The sequence below is a fragment of the Pipistrellus kuhlii genome, unplaced genomic scaffold (genome assembly GCF_014108245.1).
Source record: "Pipistrellus kuhlii isolate mPipKuh1 unplaced genomic scaffold, mPipKuh1.p scaffold_m20_p_30, whole genome shotgun sequence".
Classification (NCBI taxonomy): domain Eukaryota; kingdom Metazoa; phylum Chordata; class Mammalia; order Chiroptera; family Vespertilionidae; genus Pipistrellus; species Pipistrellus kuhlii.
In genome coordinates this window covers 544,294-570,821 of record NW_023425530.1, presented here as the reverse complement: position 1 = coordinate 570,821, position 26,528 = coordinate 544,294, and the positions used below count along the sequence as shown (strand labels likewise).

The following is a 26,528-nucleotide window of genomic DNA, read 5'->3' as shown; positions in this document are numbered from 1 at the left end:
GGTGTGGAGTATAAAAATGGTATTTACAGCCAGTAAACATGGATCAGGACACACACCACTGCACGCCAGGCCTGGCGGGAGCTTGGTGGGCACCAGAGACGCAGATGAGGCCCCCTCTTGGCCCCTGAGCACACGCTTGCACACGCAGACGCACGGGACACAGGCACACTAGAGAATGTCCTGGGACAATTATCAAACTCTGGAATATCGAAACGAGTTGGTCCGAAGTTTTTTTTTTGTCTTTTCCTTTTTTTTGTTTTTTTTGTTTTGTTACTATGTGTTTTTTTCTTTTCTTTTTTCTTTTCTGGGTTGGTCAACACATTTTGGTAGGAACAAAAGGGAATGCTGTGGGTTTTGCTTTGTTTTTTCCAAAAATTATTTTTCTTGAGCTTAATAAGTTCTCTGGTTCCTCGTTTGGCAATAGGCTCCACTGGACGACCAAACGAACTTGACTCTGTGCTTCAGGTGGGTTTTCATGTTTGGGTAGGTATGCGGAGGCACCCCACAGGATCCCCTCCCAGCCCCAGCTAGGAAACAAAAACCCATTGCTTTGATCCCCCCCACCCCCATTTTCCTTCTCTTTTCCTCTTTGTACCTGCTCAGAAAGATCAGCATTAAAAAAAAAATTCTTTGAAGAGGTATCTTCGGCAAAGGGGTGCTTGGCCAGTGCAGGTTGGGCTTGTCCAACGAGCGTGGCAATCTTGGTTATGAGACCGTGAATTCCAGGCTGGTGATCCGAAGGCAGGGAGGGCTGGCTGCCTGCCCTTGGGAGGGGCAGGGGGAGAGGGGCTCCCACTGACCCCATCTACCCCTGACGGAAAGCTAAGGGCTATTGGTCACATGAGTAAGGCTATGACTGGGGGGAAAGGGCTGGGGGAGGCCAGGGGCTCTCTTTTGTGCTGGGGAAGGCAGGGCCCTGGGACAAGGGAGGGGAGTTCGGGGTCCCGGAAGCTGCAGCTAGGACCAGGGACACTCAAGCCGGCTGAGCCCATAGACCAGAGAGAATCGTCGGTGGCAGCGGCCAAAAGTCCTGGAGGTATATCGGGTTGGCTGATGACTCCCAGTGCTTCTCTGGCACCCTGGTCTGACAATACAGCCGGGAGGTGAGGAGACACGGGGCTGTCCGGCCAGCCTCAGCCCTTCGTATGTCCCTGCTGAGTGACCAGCCTAGGGCCACCTTCTCTTGGGTGGAAGGAAGTCAGAAAAGTTTGGTCCCATGATCTACACTCAAAAAAATATATATACTGTCTATAGCTCTCTCTATATATATGCACATATATATATAGAAAAAGTGGTGATTTAGCTTGGGGAAGCCGCCAAGGTTATGGGGAGGGAGGAGCCAGGAAATCTCCCAGGAGGAAGCGGTGAACTCCTCAGCCCCTGCCCTCCCCGGCAGCGCTTCACATTTTGGGAAGAGGGCCAGGGGAGACAGGAGAGGAGAGGGAGGGCTGGTGTCCAAACTCGGTTGTAATTTACGGAAAAGTCCTGGATCGGTTGGAAGCGGGGGAAACCCTCCTGGGGTGGAAGGCCCCTCACCTGGTGGAGAAGGGAGGGCGTTAGGGAGCTCTGAGCCGGGCACAGAGGCAAAGCACCTCCCCTCCCATCCACCTCCTGGCCTGGCCAGGCTGGGGTCTAGAACCCCAGGATTCCTACTCTTTTCAGAAAGAGTCCATTTTGGAGTTTGGAGGCTGACAAACCTGGCTTGGAGCAGAGTTAGGGTAACCAAGTGCGTGTCCTTACCTGGCAACTTGGGACAAGTATTCCTGCTCATTTGTGTCTCCTCTCCCCTGCTGCCTGCCACTGGAGCACCAGGAGGGCAGTCCCCCGCCCCCCCACTCACCCCCAAGTTTCTGTTCATTCGGAGCTGTGTCCCCAAACACTGGAAAGAGTGCCTACACATAGTAGGTGCTCAGGAAAGATGTGCTAGCCCAGCATGTTAAAAGTGTGTGGATCGCCTGTGAGTTGGTTTCCAAACGTGGCAGGTTTCCAAATGTGAGCTCCAAGATGAAGGACTCTGACTGCACACCCCCAAGTGCTGACCTGACAGGGTCTGGAAGGTGCCACCATCCCCTAACTGTGCACCTACTTTGCGCCAGACCCCAGGCAAGGCTCTCTGCTGACGACGGCAATGGTGATTAAAAAAGAAAACATCAGGAATCACCAAGAACTTCACAGGTGCGGGTCCTGGGCTCAACTGGGAAAACACTGCATCCCCTGTGTGAGTTCTCCCTACTGCCTCCAGGGGAGATGAGCCCATTTCACAGATGAGGCTCATGGGAGCTTGAGGTCAGTAGTTAGTTTTCTCATTGATCTCTTAGGCTCACTATTCATTCCCCCCAAAAGGTGGCTAGTTGATAAAATTGCTTGCTCTGAAGTCAAATCAAAATACACTCTTGGGAATTTGTTTGGGGAGACATTTTTTCTGGCATTGGGGGAGGGGGGGCGCCCTGCAAAATCCCACCTTCCCATCAACCCACTGGGTGTGAACTGTACCAAATAGAGGAGCTGAGAGAGGGGCCCAGCTGGGGGTCATAGGACAGGAGAGAAGCCCCTCCCCACAGCATTCCCCACCCCATTCCCAACCGGCCCCCTCAGGCAAGTTTCTATTTCTCCTTCGAAGCTTTCTCCCAAACCACCCTCCGTGAGCACTGGCTTCCCCCACTTCCCAACCAATCCTCCTCTCCCACAAAAGAGATTGGGAGCATCTTCACCCAGCGCTGTCCCTAAAATTCAACCTGGGGGCCCTGGAGCAACCTCACCCTCCTGGCTCCACTCACAGCCCCCGGCAGGAGAGGGTTTGGAGAATGGGGGAGGTGGAGGCTCGGGTGTGTGTGTGTGTGTGTGTGTGTGTGTGCGCGTGCATGCAGAAAACACAGGGCAGGGTTGGGGCGGGTGGGGCCGCCTGGCGGCTCACCTGGGCCAAGCCCACAGCCTCCGGGTGGCTGTGGGCGTGGTCAGTAGGGGTGTCCCGGATCTTTGGGCCGCTTCAGCTGCACTTTCAGCCTCTTCATGCCAATCTGAAAGCCATTCATGGCCTGGATGGCAGTCTGCGCGCTGGCTGGGTTGTCAAAGCTCACGAAGCCTGCAGAGACCGGGGTGGACCCGCGATGGTGGGCAACGTGGGCGTCTTCCACTCGGCTTCCCGGCTCGTGGGGTCCTAGGGGGGGGTGTGCGCTCGCAGGGGCAGGCAGCGGAGGAGGTACCTCGGCAGGGCTCGCCAGAGGACACAGCATCCCTGGCCTGGTTCTGACCCCCTGGACTGCATGCCTCTGGGGACGGGCACTCACTCCTCACCTGGGGCTGCTCTGTGAGACTTCCTATGTGGAGCGGGGACAGGTCTACCTCTGGGGGTCCAGGCTCTCCCTCCCCCCAGGATGCCTGCTCCTTCTGGACCCTGATGCTCGCTAGCCCTTTGCCTCCTCTGAGACCTCTAGTCACCTGGGATCTTGTCTGTCCTTATGACTGTGTGTGTGTGCTTCTTTGTTTCATCTCTTTCTCCATCTCTCCCGCCTGCTCTCTCTGTCTCTGTCAGTCTCTCTAACTCCTAGTTTCCCCCAAGACCATCGGAAACACTTACGGCTCCCCCTCCTTACACTGCCACCAGCCCAAACTCCATCTGCCAGCTCAAAGCTGCCCCTCCTGCCCCTCACTTCCTGGTTATCACAGGGGACCATGTGCAGCCCACAGAGGCCAGGGGCCCACCAGGGGGAGGGAACCACACAAGCATTTGGAGGTGGGTCACCTGAGCTCTTGTGAAAGGCCAGTGGGAGGTCAGGCAGAGAGATTGGGGCTCAGGGTTGAAGGGTCTTGCTGAGGCCCATGGGGAGCCATGGGGAATTAGAGTTGAGGGATTAACATAATTGTTTTTATCTCCTGCAAGTCCCCTCATTATATAGATGAGGAAACTGAGGCTCAGAGAATGCATATGAGTGGGTTTTCCTCCTCCTCCTGAAATTTCCTCTTCCTTCTGGACGCAGGTTATAGAAAAGGGGGCTTGGGCACTAGTGGGAGTCCCTTACTTGCTGTGTGACTTCAAGTGTGTCACCATTTGTTTCCTCTCTTTTCTCCCTCAGTAAATTGGGACAATTCTTCCCTTTTATGGTTGGATACTGAATATATACAGAAGGCACTTAATAAACAGTCAAGAATTAGCTCTTCAAAGAGGACAGGGTGGGGTTACCAGTCCAGATTTTGTAGTCAGACTAATTCTAATCTAGATTCTGCCTCTTTGCCGCTGTGTGACTTTAGACAAGTGTCAGTGCCTCTTTGAGCCCTAATTTCCTGTTTCTGGGGACAAAGAAGTCCTCCCTAAAGTTCAAGGCCCTTCATGATCTGTCCCTGTCTCCCACCTGCCCTTACCTCCTCCCTCTCTCCCCATCATTCACTCTGTTCCATCCACACAGGCCTCCTCACTGTTCCTCAGCCCCAGGGCCTTTGCACATCCTGATGCCTCTTCCTAGAACACTCTTCCTACAGATTTCCCCATGCTGGCTCATCATCAGTCAGCTCTATTTTTCTTCATACTATTTATAATTCCCTGGCCTATGTCCTATGATTCCTTATTTCCATCTCCTTCCCCTAAATCTGTGCTTTCTAATTCGGTAGCCACTGGCTCTTGTGGTTATTTTAACTTAAATTAAATACAATTAAACATTTAGTCCTTCAGTCGCACTGGGCACATTTCAAGTGCCTGGTAGCCACATGGGGCTGATGGCCCAGACAGACGGGATGTGGAATATTTCCATCATCAAAGGTAGTTCTGTTGGACAGTGCAGGAAGACTGTGAGCCTTCCTTCACTGCTATGTGCCCAGTGCCAAGCACAGAACCTGGCACACAGCAGGGACACAGTATATGTATTTGTTGAATGAATGAATGAATGAACAAGTGAGTCTTAGAAAGAATGCATGGCAGGTGTCCTGCAAACAGTAGGTGCTTAATAAGTGTTCACTCTGATTATGAATGTGATTCTTTTTTTAAAATGTGATTCTTTTGGACCAGGCTTGTCTCAGGGATGACCAACCTCTCCCACCCCACCCCCTCACATTCCAGGACCAGGAGCATGGGGCAGGCTGGCCAGCAGGAAGGGGCACCCCCCACACGTACTCACCAAAACATTTGCTCTGGTTGGTGGCCCGATCCATAAACACCTTGGAGGAGATGATATTGCCGAAGGGCAGGAACATCTGCGTCAGCTCCGTGTCTCCAAACTCCTGGGGGAGGTGGTAGATAAACAGGTTACAGCCTTCGGGACCTGCAGGTGGGGGAGAGAAAGACATAAAGCCCCCAAGGAGAGGAGGCGGAGCCCCCCCGGGGAAGGGGCAGGTTTGGACCCACATCTGGGCACCTCCAGCTATTAGGACAGAGGTGCCCCATGATACGCAGAAAGAAGGAATGTGAAAATAGGGGGTAAGGAGATGGGGCATCCTGATCCCTGCTCTATAATCCTACACACAGATACTCCAAACCTGATAGTCCTCAAGCTCCAGATAATTTACAAAATTCAGATGATTCTCAGCCCTCTGCCCAAACCAAGATAAATAACAGGAACTCTAAATCCAGGAAAATCCCTAAATCTCAAACTCCAGATTATCTACAAAAGTCAGGTTAACTAAGTGTAGATATAAAGAAACTATAATCTATATTTTTAATTATTCTGTAAATCTAAAACTGGTTCTGAAATCAAATGGTGGGTTTTTTTGTTTTTTTAAGTGCGATGATTGTCCTGTCCAGTGTGGCTCAGTTGGCCCCTGGTTGGGGCGTGTACAGGAGGCAACTGATTGATGTATCTCTCACATCCTTCTCTCTCTCTCTCTCTCTCTCTCTCTCTCTCTCTCTCTCTCTCTCTCTCTCTCTCTCTCTCTCTCTTTCTCTCTCCCTCCCTTCCTCTAAAATCAATTTTAAAAATAGTAATAGCCCAGCTGGTTTAGCTCAGTGGATAGAATGAAGGGTCCTGGGTTTGGTTCTGGTCAGGGGCATGTGCCTTGGTTGCAGGCTCGATCCCTGGCCCCAGTCAGGTTGCATGCAGAGGCAGCTACTGGATGTGTCTCCCTTACATCGATGTTTCTCTCTCTGTCTCTCCTCCTCCCTTCTACTCGGTCTAAAATCAATGGAAAAAATATCCCCCAGTGAGGATTAACAAAAGAAAGGCAATAAATGTCGGATGATCACAGAATAAAACAAGACAAGTATTCTCTAATCCCCAAACCCAAATATCCAGATATATTTTCCAAAAGCCTTTGATAATTCTCCTAACTTCGGATAATTTTCAAAACTCAGACGATTCAAAAATAAAACCAAGTAAACTAAAAGAGAACTCTCCAATCCTGAATCCTAGATATACTGAAACCACAAATTACATATTTTTATTGATTTTAGAGAGGAAGGGAGAGGGAGAGAAAGATTGAAACATCAACAATGAGAGAGAATCATTGATCAGCTGCCTCCTTCATGCCCCACACTGCGGATTGAGCCTACAATCCAGGCATATGCCTGACAGAGAATCTAACCTCAACCTTCTGGTACATAGGCTGGTGCTCGATCACTGACCCACACTGGCTGGGCTCCCACAAATAATTTTAAAATGGTAGACTATACCAACCAGAAACATTTTAATTAATTAATTAATTTATGTTGATCTTTGCCTGAGGGTTTTTCCATTGATTTTTAGAGAGAGTAGAAGGTAGGAAAGGGGGGGGGGGGGAGAGAGAGAGAGAGAGAGAGAGAAACATTGATGTGAGAGACACATCGATTGGTTGCCTCCCCCACAAGGCCAGACCAGGGCCTGGGATTGACTTGCAATCTAGGTATGTTCCCTTGATCGGGAATCAAACCAGAGATTCTTTGATGCGTGGGCGGACACTACCACTGAGTCACACTGGCCAGAGCAGAAATATTTTTTAAAACATGGCTAATCCTCAAAATCATCCCTTCTCCATAAAATCCTCAGTACGTGGTTTATATACAAACTATAAATAATACCATTTAAAAACTTGGTTAACTTGGGGTGATGAACACACAATGTACAGATGATATTTCATAGAATTGTTCACCTGAAACCTATGTAATTTTATTAACCAATGTCACCCCAATAAATTCAATAAAAAAGAAAATAAACAAAAATCTGATTATCTGAAGCCAAACCTGCTCCCATGCTCCCAAAACAAAGATAGTGATCCAACTACCAAGAATTGCTCTTACCCTCGCAATGAATATTCGCCACCCCAGAAAATACAAAATCCAAGACCACACAATCCACCCCCTACCTTTCTGATTAGGACCACAGTTTTGCTACAATGCTTGCTTTTATTTATTTATTGTTTGCATTTTTTATTTATAATAATTATCTAAATCTTTATTGTTCAAAGATATATGTCCCCTTTGGTCCCCCACCAATCCCCCACCCCCTCCATCCCCCACCCATCCCCCAACCAGGCCCTCACCACCCCACTGCCTGCATCCATGGGTTATGCATATATGCAAACAAAGCCTTTGGTTGTATAAAATGCAAGTGTGTTCTGATGTGACTGATATGTTACGGAACAATGTTGAGCATAACACAAATCCTGTGTTTGCTTATGGGCTGTCTGGTCTCCAGGAAACACGAGGCGAATGCAGAAACCTGGGCCTGGGTGAACCAAGCCTCATGAGAAAACAGAATTCGAGCTCTGACACCTACCAACGTCCTCAGCTCCCCAAGTGTGCTAGGAGCCATACCTGTCCCCATCTGGGGCTTTGCCTGTCTCATTTGTTCCCTGGGCCTCACAGGAGCAGCCCTTCCCATGCCACGCCCACGTGCACATGTCGGCTCTTCCCCAAGATAAAGTGCCACCCCAGCTGTAGCATCACGTATTTCTCAGCCATTTAACACTGATAAAACGGTTTTCTTAGGGTCCTATCTTTTTTTTATTGACAGGTCTGCGGGCCAGGCTCCGAGCTCCCCTTGCCATGGGGAGGGGCCTGGGCTTTTCGCAGCCTCCCCGGCCCCCACCAGCACTATCCGGATTAAATCAGAGGGTCTCCCCGGGGATGAGCGGGCTCTGCCTACTTGCACCTCTTGGCACCAATAGCCGCCTGTGTTAGAGATGAGGAAACAGGGTGGTGCGGTACCTTCTTTTTGTCACAAGCCAGACCTGGGCGGCTCTGAATCCCAGGTGTCCGACTCCAGAGTCTAACTCGGGCATCCCTCAGCTCTCCTGGGGAGGCTCCAGTTTAGCCGATGCCGCACCCCTCTTCCCACCCTCAGAATGGGCTCACTCCCGGGAAGTTCAGAGAATCGTTCAGGGTTGGAGCGGCACCTCTCTGCCTACGGGGTCGAGCTAGCATGGTTCGGAGAGGGGATTCAGTGGTCCCCCCGCCCTCCCCCCAACCGGGATGGTACAGGACTTGAACCCAGGCCTCTCCGTCCCCGGGCGGAGTTCTAGGCCGCGCGGTTCCCAGAGGCCTGGCCAGGGGCGGGGCCTGCTGCTGACGGGGGCGGTCCGGGGGCGGGGCTGGCGCCCGCAGGAGGTCGCGGCCCCCTCACCTTCTCGCTGCTGCTGCTGCTGCTGCAGGAGCGGCGGCGGCTGCGGGATGCTGTGCGCGATGGGCGCGATGGCCGCGGCGGGGTACATGGCTGTGGAGACCCGGAGCGGAAGCCGCGTGAGGCCGGCGGGCGCGCGGCGCGAGCGGGCGCGGCTAGTCTAGGGGCGGGGCCTGGTCTGAGGGCGGGGCCCGGTATGAGGGCGGGACCAACGGTGGGTCTTGGGACGGAGGCGGGGCGGGGCCTAGGCTGAGGGCGGGGCCAACGGTGGGTCTTGGGGCGGCGGAGGGGCGGGGCCACAACGAAGAGCTGGCCTAAGGGTGAGGCCCAGGCAACGGAGCGGCCCGGACTTGAGAGGCGGGGACACGGGTTAAGGGCGGGGCCAAGGCCGACCTTATGCAGAACCTGAGGGGCGGGACCAGCAGGGCAAAGAGCTGGGATTGGGCCACGGCTAGAAGTAGGAAGAAAGGTTAGAGAATGAAAGGCGAATGGCCGAGCTCCGAGGGCGGGGCTTCTATGGGGCGGGGCTTCTTGAGGGGCAGGCCGACGTGCCTCCCTACCTGTGTACTGCTGGACTCCCGAGAAGGCAGGATGGAGGGTCTCAGCCATGGTCGGACTCTGAGCTGCGGGCAGACGGAGGGGCTGAGTGGGGTGGGAGCAACATAAGACTTCTATTCACCCCCCAATTCTTAAGAGCGGAAAAGAGAGCCACAGACATCCGCCCCAGCTTTACCTCTGCGTAAACAGTGTACAGGTATGCTTCCCATTTCACAGGTGGAGAAACTGAGGCTCAGAGAGGAAAAGTAACTGGCACAGGGCCACTTAGATAGGAAATGGCAGAAGCCGAACTCGAATCCAGGTTTCTGGGACTCCAGAGAGGTTGACACATGACTCCCATCTTCCTCCCTCCCCTTTCCACACCCCCCCCCCCCCCAATCTTGGCCTTCTCACTCCTTCCTTTCATTTTCTATATTCTCCAGGACTCTGCTCCAGACCACCACTCATCCCCATCACCTCATTCATCAGTCACCCCATGGACTTTTGTGTGGCTATAACCTTCCAACTGGCCTAGTGGAGGAGTTAGGTGAGAGTTTGTCCAGGCCACCAGAGTTGGTGAATCAAGAAAATTCAGCCAAATGATTCCGTTTGAATGGAGAGATGTTGCTAGAGGATGGAATAGTGTGTGTGTGTGTGTGTGTGTGTGTGTGTGTGTGACTTACAAGGGTGACATAAATGAATTACTTTGTAAAGCTGGAACAGTTCTGTATCTTGATTATGGTGGTGGTTACATGAATCTATACCTGTGATAAAATGGCACAGAAACACACACACACATACCCGTGCATGTAAAAAGCAGTGAAATCTGAGTAAGCTCTCCTACTCCAGTTAAGTTCATTGTACACACCAATGTCAGTTTCTTGGTTTTGACAATGCTCCTGCGATTATCTATGATGTTAGCATTGGAGGAAGCTGGGTGAGGGGTACACAGGACATCTTTATATTATTTTGGTAACTGCCTGTTAGCCTCAATCATTTCAAAATAAAAATAAATCCTCTTTAATGGTGTAAACACAGATGTTTGCCTTGAAATCATGGTATAGTGGGGAGCCCAGCTCACATCAGTGCATGGTCATATTGAGTGAATGAATGAGTGAACAAATGAATGAATCCTGGTACTAATATCTTTCCAAATAGTAACAGTTAATAATTAAGATTGATGGTGCCATTCTTAGTACTAGGTGATGGGTTAATCATTTTTCATTCTGATCTCATTGTCAATGCAACCTCATGAGGTGACTGATGTTAATCCACCCATTTCACAGATGAGCAAACTGAAGCTCACAGACTTTCAGGAATCACCCAAGAGCCACCAAACCTGGATATGAACTTAGAAATGTCTGGGGGCAAATTTACTATGTTTAACCTTTTTCTCTGCGCCCCCAGCACATATCTGCTTGGCTGAGACTCCCATTGTTCTGTCCCTCTGCTCCTTGGGGCATCAAGACACAGGAAATTATGCTTGTCCTAGAGACACCGTCCTGCCCCCTCATGTTCTCCTAGGCCCTGGGGAACCACCCAAGTTACCTGGGTAGGGCATGAGGCCATTGGCATATACAGTCTCTAGGGCAGGGTGCCCGCCAGGGAAGGGCACGACACCTGCAAAGCTGTTGGTGATGGGAGCCATGAGGCCGGGCACGGCGGCAGTGCTGAGCAGTGGGGGCGAGTGCAGCCCTGCAGAGAGAAAAACATCGTGAGGAGCCTGGGCCTGGGCCTGGCCCTGCCCACCCATCCTTGGGCCTCTGGCGGACTCTCACCAGAGGCAGGGGCGATGGGCGTGGCAGGCAGCCCGTTAAGGCTGACGGCGCCGATCTGCTGGATGTGGCAGGGAGAGAAGGCCACGCCAGGGCCCAGGTAGCTGCCTGAGGTGGACAGGACCGTTGTCTGCTGCTGCATGAGCTGGAGGTGGAGAGGGGTCAAGATGCACAGTCAGGGTGGCACCTGCCCTGAGGTCATCGGTCCCAGGGAGTAACTAGAGGGGTCAGGCTGGATATCTTGGCTGAGGCCAGGGTGAGGGATCAATCAGGATTTGGGGCTCAGCCTTGGTCTGGGATCAAGGCTCAGCCTAGTTCCGAGTTCATGGGAATCATGGCTAATCGAGGGATCTAGGTTCAGTAAAGAATTTAGTCTTGATCAGGGATCAGGGATCAGCCAACACTTAACTCAGTGTTGGGACTTTAGAGGCTCAGTCTGGGTTTGGTCTCAGTTCAGGGTTGAAGCTTGACCGGAATTATTTGGGGGCTGAGCATGGGGTCATGTCAGTCCAAGTAGAGGTTCACCTTGGGCTCAGGGCTCAGTTTATGGCTGGGGGCTCAGCTAGGTGTGGGGCTTGGGACTCAGTCTGGATATGTGGGCTCAGTCATGGCCAGAATAGGACCCTGAGCCAGAGAGACTGGGCAAGAGACAGAAAGATGGGCAGAGAGTCTGGCCGGTGTGGCTCAGTGGTTGAGCATTGACTTATGAATCAGGAGGTTGCAGGCTCAATCCCGCAGGAGGCAGCCAATTAATGATTCTCATCATTGATGTTTCTATCTCTTTCTTCCTCTCCCTTTCTCTCTAAAATCAATTAAAAAAAATATTTAAAATAAAAAAAATAAAACAAAGATGGGCAGAGAGGCTAAACCCCTCCACAGAGACTTAGATGGAGAGAGAGAGAGAGAGACAGACACTGAGCTGGATCCTCAGAGAGGTCTTGGACGTTCCCCTGGAGACAAAAGCATGTTTTCCGGGGTCACTCACGGCCTGCGCATAGGCACTGTAAGGGCTGAAGGGCAGGGTGAGGGATGGTGTCAGGATGCCCAGCTGGCCCACCATCTGCTGCATGCGCCGCAGTGTTCGCTCCTTGTCTGTGTCGGCAAACTTGACCACCAGGCTGGAGGAGGCACCCTGCAGGAGCAGCCACAGCAGGAAGGAAAAGAAAGGAGGGAGGTAACCAGGAATCTGGGGTCCCCAGAACCACACCAGCCCTGGTGAGGGCTATAGACAGCAACAGCTGTTGGCCTGTCCACGAGCCCCTGCCGCAGGCTTTGGGCTGCACAGTGAAGGTCGGAGTCCTGGGTCTTGCACTTGACGATGCAATCACCTCTGCACACAGGCGGGGCATTTGGGCCCGGGGGCTGTGTCCGGGGTACAGTGGAGGACCCTGACTCTCAGGCACACTCCCCAAAACAGGAGAATCCCTGGCCAGTATGACTCAGTTGGATGGATGTTGTCCCATGTACCAAAAGGTTTCTGGTTTGATTCCTGTTGGGGCACATGCATGAGTTACAGGCTCTCCTGGTGTGCAGGAGACAGCCAGTCAGTGTTTCTTTCTCTCTCTCTAAAAATCAATAAAAAAAATCTTACACACACGCACGAACACACACACACACAGAAGGAGAATCCACCTGCTGGAGAGGAACATGGCGGCCTGGGTGGAGGACCCTGTAATTGTCACCGGACACCAGAGAGGAATGGGGCACAGATGGATAACTGCGAATGGCACCTGGCACCTGAGAACAGGTTAGACACTAACATACAGTGAAGATGGTTCCCAGAGCCTCCTTCCTGGGGGTCAGGGCCACCCCAGTGCCTGGTGGTCCTTCCCAGCCTCACACCACTGCTGACCCACTAATTCCTGGCTCCAGTCTTGCCTCTGCCCACCCCTGCTCTGGCCCCAAAGAGACATTTCCATCTAAACCTGACCCCTTCCCTTCCCTGTCCAACCCCTCTGTGGCTCCCATGACCATAGGAGGAATCTGGGTGCCTCAGCATGGAACTGCAGGCTCCTCTAGCCCATCCTCCCCAGTTCCTCTGGGAGCCCCCATTCCGATCCTGCCTTTGGTTTTGTCACTCCCCACACCCTCATGTCCCCCTGCTGGCCTCCGCAAATCCCATCCACCCTCAGGTCTCATCCATCCTGTATCCTCACACACAATACACGTATTCTCACACACACTCACTCACCGTGTATGCTCACAGTCATGCATAGCATTCACATATACATGCTCACCATGCATACTCACACACACTTGCCCAATGCGTTCACATACACATGCACAAAATCACACAAGTACACACATAAGTATATACAGTTACTATGCACACATAATCATATGCCCTCACCCACACATACACACATGTACTCATCTACACACATAACCCTCTCACACACTCCTACAGAGGCACATGCATGCACTCAACATGATTACACACATGTACTCACCCAGACATGCATGCACTCTCACATGCTCTCTTAGACACACACACACATGCAGCCATACGCTGACAGTACATTCTTTCACACACATAGGTACAATCACTCAGACACATACACCCACTCACACCATCATCAGGACTGCCCCCTTTTCCAACTATGCCCACTAGGAAGAAGAACCAAGGATTACCAGGTGGCTGGGATGGGAGGAACAGGGCCCCCTTACCCCTTTCCCATACCCACCACCATAGCTGAGGGTAGCTCCTACTCACCGGCATGGTCTGGCTGCCATGCAGGGCGTGGATTGCCGCCTGAGCCTCCGTGTGGGAGGAGAACTTCACGAAGGCACAGCCTGCTCCAAGAGAACAGGGGAGAGGCAATGGGGCATTTCAGGGTAGACAGGCCCACCGGAGCGGGGGCTGGGGGCCCTGGATGGCCAGAAAGTCAGACATCTGGACACAGAGCCAGCCAGCCATTTGCCCAGACAGAGAGCTAGACAATGAAGGATGAGACAGTAAGAGAAGCACACGGCCAGCCATGGAGTTAGACAGTCAGCCAATCAGCCATCCATTTAGTCAGAAAGCCAGCCAGCCAGAGAGCTGTTTGTCAAACCCACAATCAAGCGATGGGGACAGGTTTAAAGAACACCCACCAACAGCCACCAACACAAGGAGATCCAGAGTTGTAATCAGATGTGCAGAATTAAAGTGACAAACCATGAAACGTGGAGGCAGAGAGATATGGTTCTGTGCACACCCAGGCAGAGATGCACTCAGACCCAGATGGATAGAAAGATGTGTGTGACCAGAGTTGGAGAAATGGGGATAAATCACCATACAAAGGCAGACCCAGCCAATCAATCATATGAGCAGAATCAGGAGGACAGATAGCCAGACACACGAAGACCCATACAGAAGTGGTCATTTGGATACCCAGCAGCAAGAGTCAGAGACAGGGATGCAGGAGGAGTGATACTCAACCCAAGTCACATAGAGTCACATGGGCAGACAAGAAAACATGTCTGTGGAGGTCATTAAACAATCATCCCTAGAAGGTGCAGCCATATAGGAACGGTACACAGAACACAGGCACATCCAGCTGGAGACTGTCCCATGGACAGAGTCGGGGGGAGACAGGCATCCCCAGCTGGGCAGGGGCAGCCAGTAGGACCAGTCTCCTCGCACCGCCAAAGCCGCTGGTGGCCCCACCCCGGGATCCAACCCCGCCCGCCTCAGGCGCCGCCCTGCCCCCTTATATGCCCCGGAGGCAGCCCCAACGCGGGCCTGTCACCTTTGCTGCTGCCATCAGGCCCCCGGAGCACCGTGCACTCGTCTATGACCCCGAAGGGCTGGAACAGCCGCAGCACGTCCTCCTCCGATTGCTGCTTGTTCAGCATCCCCACAAACAGCTTCCGGTCCCCTGTGGGCGGAGACACCACCTCAGACAAGTCCTGGCTGCAAAGCCTCATGGGAATGTCTCCCCTGGGCCCAGTTCTGCGCGTGCGAAGGAGGTAGCGGCCGGGCGCTGGCTGCCCTGAGTCTCTCCCACGTTCCTGCACGATCCCATCTTCATGCCTTTGCTCACATAGTGCCCTCCCCCGTCTGGAATGTCCTTCCTCCAAGCCTTCGGGGCCTCTGCACCACTGCTCCCACCTCCCAGTACAGAGGGTCTCCCCTCCTGTGGTCTCAGAGAGCCCACACATAGTACCATGGTTAGGAACTACCTTGCCTGGCCTAGGCCCCTGTCGGTCTAACTGCCATCTAGATTCTACAGGGAGGGTGAGCGCTGATGGCCTCTGCATCCTCACTGTGCCCAGCAGAGCCCCCTGCCCAACCTTGCCGGGCCTCAGGAGGGACTAGGCAATCAATGTGTGTTGAATGAGTGAGGTGTGTGTGAGCACAGGACCAAGTGCCCGGGCAGCCTGCAGTCCCCAACAGGTGGAGCTGGAGTGGGTGCCTGGCTGGGACCTGCCCAAGTCTAAGGCCAAGGCCCAGTCCGGGCCACCCTCTCCTGTGTGAGGCGCCAGAGCCCTGCCCCTGGCGTCGTTGTGCTACTCTCCTGTCATCAGCAACAGCGGCAGCTTCCTCTCCCCTAGACAGTAAGATGGGTTACTATGGAGACCAGTTTTCTGGCAGCTGCCACTCACGGGGAGAAACACAGAAGCAGAGAGATTGGCGAGTCAGGAAGAGAAAGACATATGAGAATGAAACAGAGATAAGCAAAGAGAGGCACAGAGAGCAGCAGAGAGAGAGCCAGAGACAGGAGAGAAAAAGATAAGGAGAGAGACAGACATGGTGGGAGAGGGAGCAGGAGAGGATAGAGATGGAGACATGCGAACCCTGCTCTCCAGTCCCGACCCACACTGTGACCAGGTGGGAGAGCCTGAGAACAGGCTCCAGCCCACACTGGCTTCTCCAGGCTCTTACACATCTCACGCTCCGGGGTCCTAACAGCCCTGTCCCACATCGGAGTTGTAATCAGATGTCCCACCCTGTCTCCAGCCATCCCCTGGCTGGCTGTTCTCCCTCAGCCCCCAACCCACCTGAGATGGGGAGGAGGGACAAAAACCTCCAAGAATGTTCCATGGACACTCCTCTGCCACACAGTCCAGCCCCTGCAGACACCAGGCCCCAACCTGCACGCCCACAGGCCCGCCTGTTACAGTCAAGCACACACACTTGAACATACATGCCCATGCATAGGCTGGGTGCACGGCGTTGCATGCACCCCCACTATGCCAGCCTCGGAGACACACATGCATATGTACACATACTTGCACCTGGCTGTATACAGGTGTGCCCAAGTATGCATGCTTATATACACAGGCATACCCACTTGTCCAGACATGCAAACGTACACATACACACCACATACACACACAACCCCAAAATCAATCCACAGCCCTTCAGGGTCCCCATCCCCTCTGCGTCTGAAGATGCCCATTACTGATCTCTGAGAGGAATCAGGTACTTCAAGCTCCAGGGGGAAGTAGCTGCCCCTGGCCAGTGGCCCTGTGGTCGGGGAGAGGGGACAGAGGCCCCGCTTCCTGTCTCCACCCCATTAGTGTGTGAGCAGGCAGGTGACTACTGCGGCCTTTTGTGCAGGGACCTTCCCTTCCTCCCCATCCCTCCCCAACCCCCGCCTGGAGGTCACGGAGAGATGACAACTACCTCCACGACTTTCGCTGTCCGCAGGCTTCACCTGGATTGGCCGTGCCATCTGTGGAAAAAGGGGGTGGGGAGAGGTCAAGGTCGGCAGCTGGAGCAGCGTGGGTAGACATTTTGAGTTCTGCCAGGCAACCCTGCCTACCTCCCCAGCCTCAGCATCCCACCAACCACCCGGTAGCAACGAACACTCCACTCAAACCAAGAAATACATGGTCCCACCCACAGGACTTTGCTCATGCTGTCGGGAAAACTCTTACTTAGCCCTTAAAACCCAGCGACAATATCCCTTCCACCAGGAAACCTGCTTGCCTCCCCAAGGGCCATGAACTGTTTACGAAGATAATCCAAATCAGCTAGTTCCTGTGTGTGGTGTGACTTTGTGGTTCCTCTCATCGAGAACTGGAATCTGTTTTCCTTTTGCATCTGCAGTTGGCCATGTGACTTGTTCTGACCAATAGAATGAGGTGGAACTGAGGTTGTGGGAGTTCCAACCTTGGCCTCATGAGACCCTGCAGCTTCCTCCACACTTGAGATGCAGAGATTACCAAGTCACTCCAGGTTATGATGGGGCAACTATGGGAGGATGGCAGCCGACACACACAGAGAGGCCCCACTGACACACAGCACCTAGGAATGAGGCCGCCCTGACCCAGCTTGGCCCAGTCAGGACCCCGCTGATTGCAGCTGCATGAATGATCCCGGGAGAGACCAGCAGAAGAACTAACTCCCCAACTGACAGGTTGAGATTACTAACCCACAGAATCACGAACAAATAAAATGACTGGGGTGGGCCCTGGCTCGTTTGGCTCAGTGGATAGAGCATCGGCCTGCAGACTGAAGGGTCCCAGGTTCGATTCTGTCAGGGGCACATGCCTGGTTTGTGGACTCGATCCCCAGTGCGGAGTGTGCTGGAGGCAGCTGATTGATGGTTCTATTCATCATTGATGTTTCTATCTCTCCTTCTCCCTCCCTCTCTGAAATCAATAAAAATACATTTAAAAAAAATGATTGGGATGGTTTGTTACTCAGAAGTAGCTGACCGATATACTTTTAGTCAGCTCCCCAAGCCTTGGTGGGAGCCCTGTCACACCTGAATGGACCAGTGTGGATTCATTGTTCTGGACTCTTCTATCCCCTGCCCCTGGCCCTGAAAATGATGTTCATTAGAAGAAATCCACCCCCTATTTCCCATCCCCACTCTTAACCAGGCATGAATATGAGGTAAGCTAATGTGAATATTTGACAACAGACTTGAGGGATGGAGGATGGGGTGGCATTTACTTCTCCGCCAATCCTAGGACAGAATCCTCCTCCCAACCTCGTATCTCTGGTGAACTCCTACTCATTCTTCAAATCCCAACTCAAAAGCTCCCAAGTGGGCAACCCTTCCCCTCTCTGGGGTCCCTCCTCTGCCTCAGGGCAGCACATACCTAGTGTTGCTCTTCTTCCTCCAGACTGGGGACCACAGCATCACCCCACACAGGGAGATTCAGGGGAGCCCACTGAACTGAGCTGACCAGGAAAAAGGGGTCAACACCCACCAGCACAGAAAGACACCTGGTCCCTCCCCAGCAGGAGTGGGGGCAGTGAGTGCTGGTCCCAGGTCAGCCATCTCGGAGTAGATCCCCACCCACCCAGAGAAGGTGCTGGATAAATATCATGTTCTAATCACGGTGCAGCTGCCCAGCAAGCTCAAGAGAGAGACATGGTTTTCACCCCATTTTATAGATGTCAAAATCAAGGCCCAGAAAAGTTATTTGCTCTACCCACCAAGGTCATGGTAGATGAGTTGAAGCACCAGGCATCCTAGAAGTCGAATTTAGAGATCTTCCCACCCACTCCCACGAGTAGAGACCTACTCTTTAAAACCCCTATGTCTCCTTCCCTCTGAACTCCTTCCCCTTCTCTCAAGACCCTGTCCTAGCGCTGAACGCCCTCCCTCACTGATCACCCCTTTCCCTGAGTCCCTCCCCTTGGTCATTCCCCTCCCCCTCTAGCTTACCTCCCCTTTCTGAGTCCTTTCCTTCTCTCTGCTCCCCCCCCCCATCGGAGCCCCTCCCACTTCAGATACCTCCCCCTTCTCTGAAAGTGTGTCCCAGGCACATATGGGCCTGGCTGCCTCAATCTGAACTCAGCCTTGGAGCTCCAGATCCAGAGAGGCCTCAGCATCCCCAATCCAGTGTCCCCAGTTCCGCTGCCCAATCAATCTGCCACCCAGCCACACCCTCAGAGAAAGGGGGAACATTTCTCCCTTCCCTCACCACACACACACACACACACACACACACACACACACACACACACTGAGCCTTCTCCACCTGGTTACCACACCCAGCTAGCTGGGGGCAGGAGGGGAGATGATTTCAACCAGATGGGTCCAGATTCTGGGCTGGGGGCAGACTGAGGTGATGAAAAGAAATGGGGAGAAGGGGGCACCTGAGCATAAGCCTCCTGCTCCCCACCCCTCCTACCTCACCTCCACTGGCCCTCACCTCTTCCCCCCTCCCAGCACCTTGGGCAGATGAGGATGGGGTTGCCAAGGCAACAGTGATTCACCACATGGAAGCTGGCAATTGTTGTTACCATGGAAACTGCCTCTTAGGGGCGAGCCTAGCTCCTGCCTTGCACAAAAGAGATATTTAAATATAATCTTCTAGAGATGGATGAGCCAAGAGAGGGAACAAGGGAGGGGGCCACGAGGAGGGAACCTGCCCCCAACACAGCACCCTCACCCCTCACCCCATTCTCATGGCCTGGGTACCTGCTCATCAACTGCGCCTTCAGCTGTGGCTGCAGATCGTTCACCTCCTGCTGGAAGGCTCCTTCCCCCGCCGGGGTCAGCTTGGCAGCAAGAGGAGGCCCTGGTCTGCTCCCAGAAGCCAGGTGGGCAGCCCCCTCCTCTCCAGTCCCCTCCTCCAAAGCCAAGGCGTGAAGGCCCAGCTACCCGCACCCCACCGGCCTAGAGGCTCACACCAAGCTGGCTGGCATCCATGTGCTGTGGCTCGCACTGCCGGCCCTGGGCGCACAGGGGCGCATACGCAGCAAGAAAGCTGAGGCTCGGCGCCTCACTCCCTGAGCCCCACTCCCAGGCAATCAGCCAGCCACTGGACAGGCCCTGCCCGCCCACTGGAACCCTGAGAAGGTGTGCCAGGGGGAGCCAGGTCTCCCCATACCCCCACCTCTCCAGTCACCCCGGCCCACCCCTTTTGCTTCTGCCCACCTCCTTCCGGCTTCCTCTTTCCATCTGCCCCACCACAGTCTGTGCTGAGTGCCCTCTCTCCCTCCTCCACCTCTGGCTCCCAGTGTTGAATCTCTTCCCTCCCTGCCCTCTCTCTTCCTCTTTTCATTTATTCAACAAGGTTCCCTTGTCTGGTGGAGGGAAAGACAGAGGCAGAGACTCTCTCATAGGGTCATAGGGTCAGGGTGGGGGCAGAGGGCAGAATCAAGGGCTGGAGAGCCGAGAGCCATGGTTGCAAACTGTGGCTCTTTGGCCCCTTGGGTGTGGCTCTTCCACAAAATACCGCAAGTCTATTTTGAAGAAGTAGTGTTAGAAGAAGTTTAAGTTTAAAAAATGTGGCTCTCAAAAGAAATTTCAATTATTGTCCTGTTGATATTTGGCTCTGTTGACTAATGAGTTTGCTGAGCACTGGCCTAGAGCAAAGAATGGTGAAGAACTACAGGCTGTGCTGGGGCTGCACTGGAGATGGAAAATCTGTGGTGGGTGTTGCAGTGAACAGGAGTCCGAGGGAGAGACTTCCTCATGTTGGAGCAATAAGTATAGCCACTGCCTCCTTCATCTCCAACCACTTTGTGAGATGGAAACATCCCCATTTCATGGATGGGCAGACCAGACAGAGAAAGGAGGTCAGAACCAGAGGCTCAATCTCCTGCGGATTTCCTCAGGCTCCTGTGGGCTGGGGCTCTGGGCGTGTCTGTTTTGGGGTCCAGTCCTTGCTCTGCCCCCAGCTTTGGCTGAGTGACCTCAACCAGACCACACACCACTGGGAAAACAGAACCCCTTAGTCTGACCTGTGTCTATTACAGGGAGGAAACCGGAACCACTGGGGGAAGGGCCTGCAGGAGAAGTCTCCAGTGGTCAGGCGGGACCCTGAAGAGCCTCCTGCATTGGCAAAGTTGTGCCTTTAGATGTGGGGACTCCAGAAGCCCCAGCTGGGCTGTTTCTGGGCACGTGGAGAGGAAGGAAGGAAGGTGGACGCCCCGCCCCCACTCTGGGCTGCCCACGCCGCCATTCCAGCCTCCTCCTCTTTGACTTGGGCCCAGACCACGCCTCTCTCCACATCTAGATGCTGCCATAGCTCCCTATTGCCCTTGGGGTAGCAGGTCAGTTCTTCAACCTGGCATTCGAGCCACCTTTGCCACTCAGGCCAGGCACTCCTCCCATGCCCCTGGGACACTGCTGTTGCCCTAACTTGGCTGGAATGCACCCCGTTCTCACCTTGAAGAGAACCCCTCAGATTTTACCTCCCCCTGAAGCCTTCCTCTCACTAGCTTTGGTTGCTTTGGCCAGACCTTGCTTTGTTGAAGACACGACCCCTAACTCTCACACTCTCTCTCTCTCTCTCTCTCTCTCTCTCTCTCTCTCTCTCTCTCTCTCACACACACACACACACACACACACACACACACTCTGTGTGTGTCTGACCACTGGAGACTTCCAGTGGTCAGAGGATCTCAGCGGGGCTGTCGAACCCCAGGCTGGGGCTCCTGGCGGTGGAATGGGTCCCCCGGGGCAGCGGAGACCAGTGTGGCCAGCTGCTGTCGCTAAGACTTTTAAGGCAACACCATCTTTTTCATCATGAAGGTCTTGGGGGGCAAGGGACCCCCAGGTCTGATAGCCACCCCACTGCTTCTCTGAGCACCTCTGAAAGAGATGTGTTTGTCCCTTCAGCTGTGGGCCCCCCCAAACCCTTTGAAAATCCTTTCTGTGCACAGAGGGGTCCCTGAGGGGGTCCCCTTGCAGGAGCCAAACCTAGACAAGACAAGACAGGCTTTAGGACTCCTGGCCAGTCATGTTTCCTTTCCAAGCCTGTTTGCTTCCCAAGAAGGGGGAAGGGCTCCTGGTGGTGGAATGGTCCCGCTGACCACTGGAGACTTCTCCTGCAGGCCCTTCCCCCAGTGGCTCAGGTTTCCTCCCTGTAATAGACACAGGTCAGACTAAGGGGTTCTGTTTTCCCAGTGGTGTGTGGTCTGGTTGAGGTCACTCAGCCAAAGCTGGGGGCAGAGCAAGGACTGGACCCCAAAACAGACACGCCCAGAGCCCCAGCCCACAGGAGCCTGAGGAAATCCGCAGGAGATTGAGCCTCTGGTTCTGACCTCCTTTCTCTGTCTGGTCTGCCCATCCATGAAATGGGGATGTTTCCATCTCACAAAGTGGTTGGAGATGAAGGAGGCAGTGGATATACCTATTGCTCCAACATGAGGAAGTCTCTCCCTCAGACTCCCTCAGGCTCCCTCTTTTGGGGGAGCTTCTTGGGGCAGGGATGAGGGTCTCAGTGCCTCCTTATCCAAAAAGACCCAGCACAGAATTCACAAACAGCTGACATGGGACGAGGCAAGACCTATGACTTTCACAGAAAGCAAAACCTAGGTCCTGTCCCCATGGGCACAGAGCAAGCTGGAAACGTGCTGGGCACGATGCTTAGCGGGGAGGTAACCCAAGAGTCTGTGCCAGGCCATGTCTACACTGTCCCCCCTTCTTGGGAAGCAAACAGGCTTGGAACGGAAACATGACTGGCCAGGAGTCCTAAAGCCTGTCTTGTCTTGGATGGTCCAGTCATTCATTCAGCATAGACTGACCAAGTTCCCATCGTGTGCTTAGCACCTGGCAATGTGTCACCTCACAGAATCCTCAAAACACTCCTATAGTCCCATTTCACAGGTAAGTAAACTGAGGCCCAGGAATGTCAAAGCATTCAATGTTCAGCGCCTTGGGGCCCCTTGCTTGTTTGTAGGTTTGGATTGACGCTGAGCCAAGTCATGGGGTGTGGGTGTGGCTCCTGCAAGGGGACACCTCAGGGACCCCTCTGTGCACAGAAAGGATTTTCAGGAAGGGTTTAGGGGGGGCCCACAGCTGAAGGGACAAACATCTCTTTCAGAGGTGCTCAGAGAAGCAGTGGGGTGGCTATCAGACCTGGGGGTCCCTTGCCCCCCAAGACCTTCATGATGAAAAAGATGGTGTTGCCTTAAAAGTCTTAGCGACAGCAGCTGGCCACACTGGTCTCCGCTGCCCCGGGGGACCCATTCCACCGCCAGGAGCCCCAGCCTGGGGTTCGACAGCCCCGCTGAGATCCTGTGCTGGGCTCTGAGGCACTTGCGCAGCCTGGATTCCGGGTCCTGGGTCCATTCGGGCTCTGTTCTGGGATTCTGTTGTATCCAATTTAGGATCCCATTCCAGAACACTGAGGTTTGATTAAGCTGTGTCCCCCATGGACCCTCCTGGCACGAGGAAGGCCTGGAAAGGGGGATCATTCTTACGTCAGAGAGAGGCACTGGGGGGGCAGGAGCCCGGCTGCCTCATGGTGGGGGCGCCGGCTCGCTCCCTTCCTGGTCTGACAGAGGGGAGATGGCACTCATGCAGGTCCCCCGGCAGGGTGAGAGGCCTGCAGCTGCATCTCTCACTTTTTTCAAGAGATAAAAAGACAAGTGTCCACTGTACAATGCCTTCCCCAGCTCACACACGCACACGGGGATTTTCGGGGCGGGGGTGGAGGGGGCAGTGCAGGGGAGAGGAGCGATGGTGGCTGTCTTCATTTCTAGAGTGATTCAGCTCTGGCCCCTCACTCCCTGCTGTGCGTGCAAGCGAGTGCGGGCACAGGAGCCGGCGGGTGGGTTTCCCAGCACGAGGTGAGCCTCATGAGGCTCCATCTTTTGGTGGAGACCCCCTGCGATGAGGGGGCTCAGACTTCGGTGTCCAGATGCAGCTGACAGGTGAGCGGGGCCTTCTGCCCCAGCAGGCCCCTTCCACTGTGCAGTCTGCAAAGGAGCCTCCAGATCTGGTTCTGAATGGCCGGCCCCACATCCGTGGGTGTCCTCAGGGGAGAATGACTTACCCGGAAAGTCAACCCCTTAGCTAATCAGAAGCCTAAGGTACACACACTCAGGAAGGGACCAGAACTTCCGGGTATGAGCCTGGTGGGCATGTGTACACCAGAATCAAAACATGGAAAAGGGTCTGTATTTCGAACAGCAAAAACAAGAAACAACCCAAATGTCCACCAACAGGGGGGGGGGGGTGAACAAATACATTGTGTGTTCATGTCATGGAGTGCTACACGGCAATGAAAAAGTGCCCCTTACAGAACCGGGCGATGCTGACTCTCATTAGCATCACCCTAAGAAGAAAAATGCAGATCGCTTTACATATAACATGATTCCATTCATATTGGGTTAAAAGAAAAACGGGCAGCAGCCAGCTATTCATAATATTTAGCAGCGTTCCGATAAGTGCTGAGACCATGGAGAAAAGCAGGGGCTGGGAACCAGGAAGGCCAGAGGACTGGCCCCTCCAACAGGAAGACAGAGGCTGGGCTTGAGACGTGGGGTGGGGATTCCTGGGGTGCTGCTTGTAGTGACAACGGAGGCGCCTGCTTTATCATCGTTGGTGTTGCGTGTACTTTTCTCTAAGTGTGTGGTATTTTGCAAACTTTAAGAAATAATCTTTAAAAATCATGCTGTACTCCTGGAGGATGCTTCGCAGGCCTGGTGGTGGTCCCCAGTGGGTCCCTGCATCCTCAGGGTCCTACTCTGAGCCACACACCCCTTATTTATCAAACATCAGCCTTCACCACCTCCCCCCCCCCCTCCTTGCCCCCCAGAGGATAGAAACCAGCTTGCAGGAAACTGAACCAGAAAAGCCAGAGGGTCAAGGCCTGTGGAGGGGGAGATACAGCTGCAGCCTCTCACCCTGCTGGGTGACCTTCCATGAATCCCTCTTACCCACCCTCTCCTCTCTGTCAGCCCTCCTGGTGGACATGGCCTTCCGATGAGGGTCCAACAGTGCTGGGCGACAGTGATCATTCACCCCCCCAGGCTCCATGTGGAGGCTGAGGAAACTGACCCCGAGAAGAGAGGGTACTGCCTGGAACTGCTCCCCTGTCCCCAGTGAGCTGACATCAAAGAGAGACCTCGATCCCTGCAATCTAGATATGTAATAACACTGCATTGTGTTCCTGGGTCTAGAACATTCTGGGTCTGTGCTATCCAATATGGTAGCTGACTCCTGGCCTAGGATACTCTAGGACCGCACTGTTCAGTAGGCTAGTGGGCTCCTAGTCTAGAACATTCTAGGTCTGCACCCTCCAATACAGTAGCTGGCCCTAGTTTAGAACATTCTGTGTCTGTGCTAACACAGTAGCCAACCTCTAATATAGAACATTCTAGATTTGATCTGTCCAATGTGGTAACCACCAGCCACATGTAGTCACTTCAGTTAAAGTTTACATTTATTAAAATTAAATAACAATAAAAATCCAGTTCCTGGGTCATATTTGTCACATTTTTTCAAGGCTCAATAGCCACATGGCCCTAGTGGCCACCATACAGCACAGACAGGACATGTCCATCATGGGAGAGAGTTCTATTGGACAGCACACCTCTAGAATGGCGAATTACAGCCTTCTCCTGAGCCCCCTGCCTGTTTTTGTAAATAAAGTTTTATTAGCACACAGCCACACCCATTCATTTACATGTTATCTGAGGTGACCCCGGGCTTAGAACATTTTAGAATCATACTGTCCAATAAAAGAGCCACCAGCCACATGTGGCTACGAAGCCCTTGAAATGAGGCTTGTGTGACTCGGGAATGGGGTTTTAAAATTTGTTTAATAATAATTAATAAACTATACTGACTGCTGTTGAAATAATAAGATTTTTTAGAGATGTCGGGTGAAAATGAAATATAGCATTAAAATTCATTTTACCTGTCTCCTTTTCCTTTTTAAAGGTCGCTACTGGAAATTTTAAATGCTGCGTGTGGCTTGCGTTATATTTCAATTAGCACTGCTCACCAGCTCTTCTTCCTAACCAGGATTTATCATCCGCCTGGGCACTATTGACTTGGGGTACATAATTCCTTGTTGTGGGCCGTCTTGTGCCCTGCAGGGTGTTGAGCAGCATCCTACAGATGCTACCCACAGCATCTCCCAGTCTCGACAATGACAAATGTCCCCAGACATTGCCCAGTGTCCCTTGGGAGCAGAATCGCCTTGGGTGGAAAACTCCTCCTAACTTAATGTAAACTCTTCCGTTAGACAACAGAGGCTCTCGTGTGTTCTCAACAACACACCAGGCACGTCCCTGCCTCCGAGTCTTGGTACACTCTGTCCTCACGCCACCCCCATCTTCATCTCCATCTGCCACAATCCTCCCCATTTCTCAAAACCCAGCTCTAAGCTCCCTCCTCCAAGAAGCCATCCTGTTGATCTCTACGGAGTCTGCCATGCAGGCCAGCTGTTTCTCCCTGGTGACGCTGCCACAAGTCGCCCCTGCATCTGGACCTTTATTTTGTGCCAACCTTCTCTAGCGGTTGAATGATGGTCCTCCTAAAATATACCCAAATCCTAACCTCCAGAACCTGGGAATAAAATGAGACCTTATTTGGCCCTAGCCGAAGAGAGCATCGACCTATGGACTGAAGGGTCCTGGGATCTATTCTGGTCAAGGGCACATGCCCGGGTTGTGGGCTCGATCACTGATTTTCTATCTATCTCTCCCTCTCCCTTGCTCTCTGAAATCAATAAAAGTGTTTTTTAACAAAAAATAATCATAATAAAATGAGACCTTATTTGGAAAAGGGGTCTTGATGAATGGAATTAAATAACAGCTCTGGAGATGAGTTCATCCTGGATGAATGGTAAGCCCTAAATCTGATGACAGGTGTCCTTATGAGAGAAAGGCAGGGGACATCGGAGAGATGGAGACACAGAGGAGAAGGCCCTGGGATGGGGGCAGGAATGACTGGAGTAATGAGTCTACAAGCCAAGGAGCTTCTGGCAGCCAGCAGAAGCCGGAGAGTCATAGAAAGGATTCTCCCAGAGGGAGGGCAGCCTGCTGTCACCTTGATTTCCGATT

General features: G+C 53.2%; 1 protein-coding gene across 11 annotated transcripts in view; it reads right to left on the bottom strand.

The window, feature by feature from the left end:
- Nucleotides 1-270: 270 nt before the first annotated feature.
- Nucleotides 271-26,528, bottom strand: part of CELF5 (CUGBP Elav-like family member 5) — a 40,517-nt gene continuing 14,259 nt past the window's right edge. Inside the window, exons 1-12 of one of the 11 annotated variants that reach the window (XM_045589053.1) lie at nt 19,245-19,259; nt 16,443-16,491; nt 14,563-14,691; nt 13,545-13,624; nt 11,817-11,963; nt 10,835-10,976; nt 10,605-10,751; nt 9,080-9,142; nt 8,523-8,612; nt 5,109-5,252; nt 2,915-3,157; nt 271-1,536 (exon numbers count right to left, since the gene is read on the bottom strand). In XM_045589053.1, coding sequence (XP_045445009.1) covers nt 2,955-3,157; nt 5,109-5,252; nt 8,523-8,612; nt 9,080-9,142; nt 10,605-10,751; nt 10,835-10,976; nt 11,817-11,963; nt 13,545-13,624; nt 14,563-14,691; nt 16,443-16,491 — 1,194 coding nt within the window. In that variant the 5' untranslated portion in view covers nt 19,245-19,259 and the 3' untranslated portion in view covers nt 271-1,536; nt 2,915-2,954. The other 10 variants (XM_036459819.2, XM_036459818.2, XM_036459826.2 and 7 more) reach the window with 10 other exon arrangements.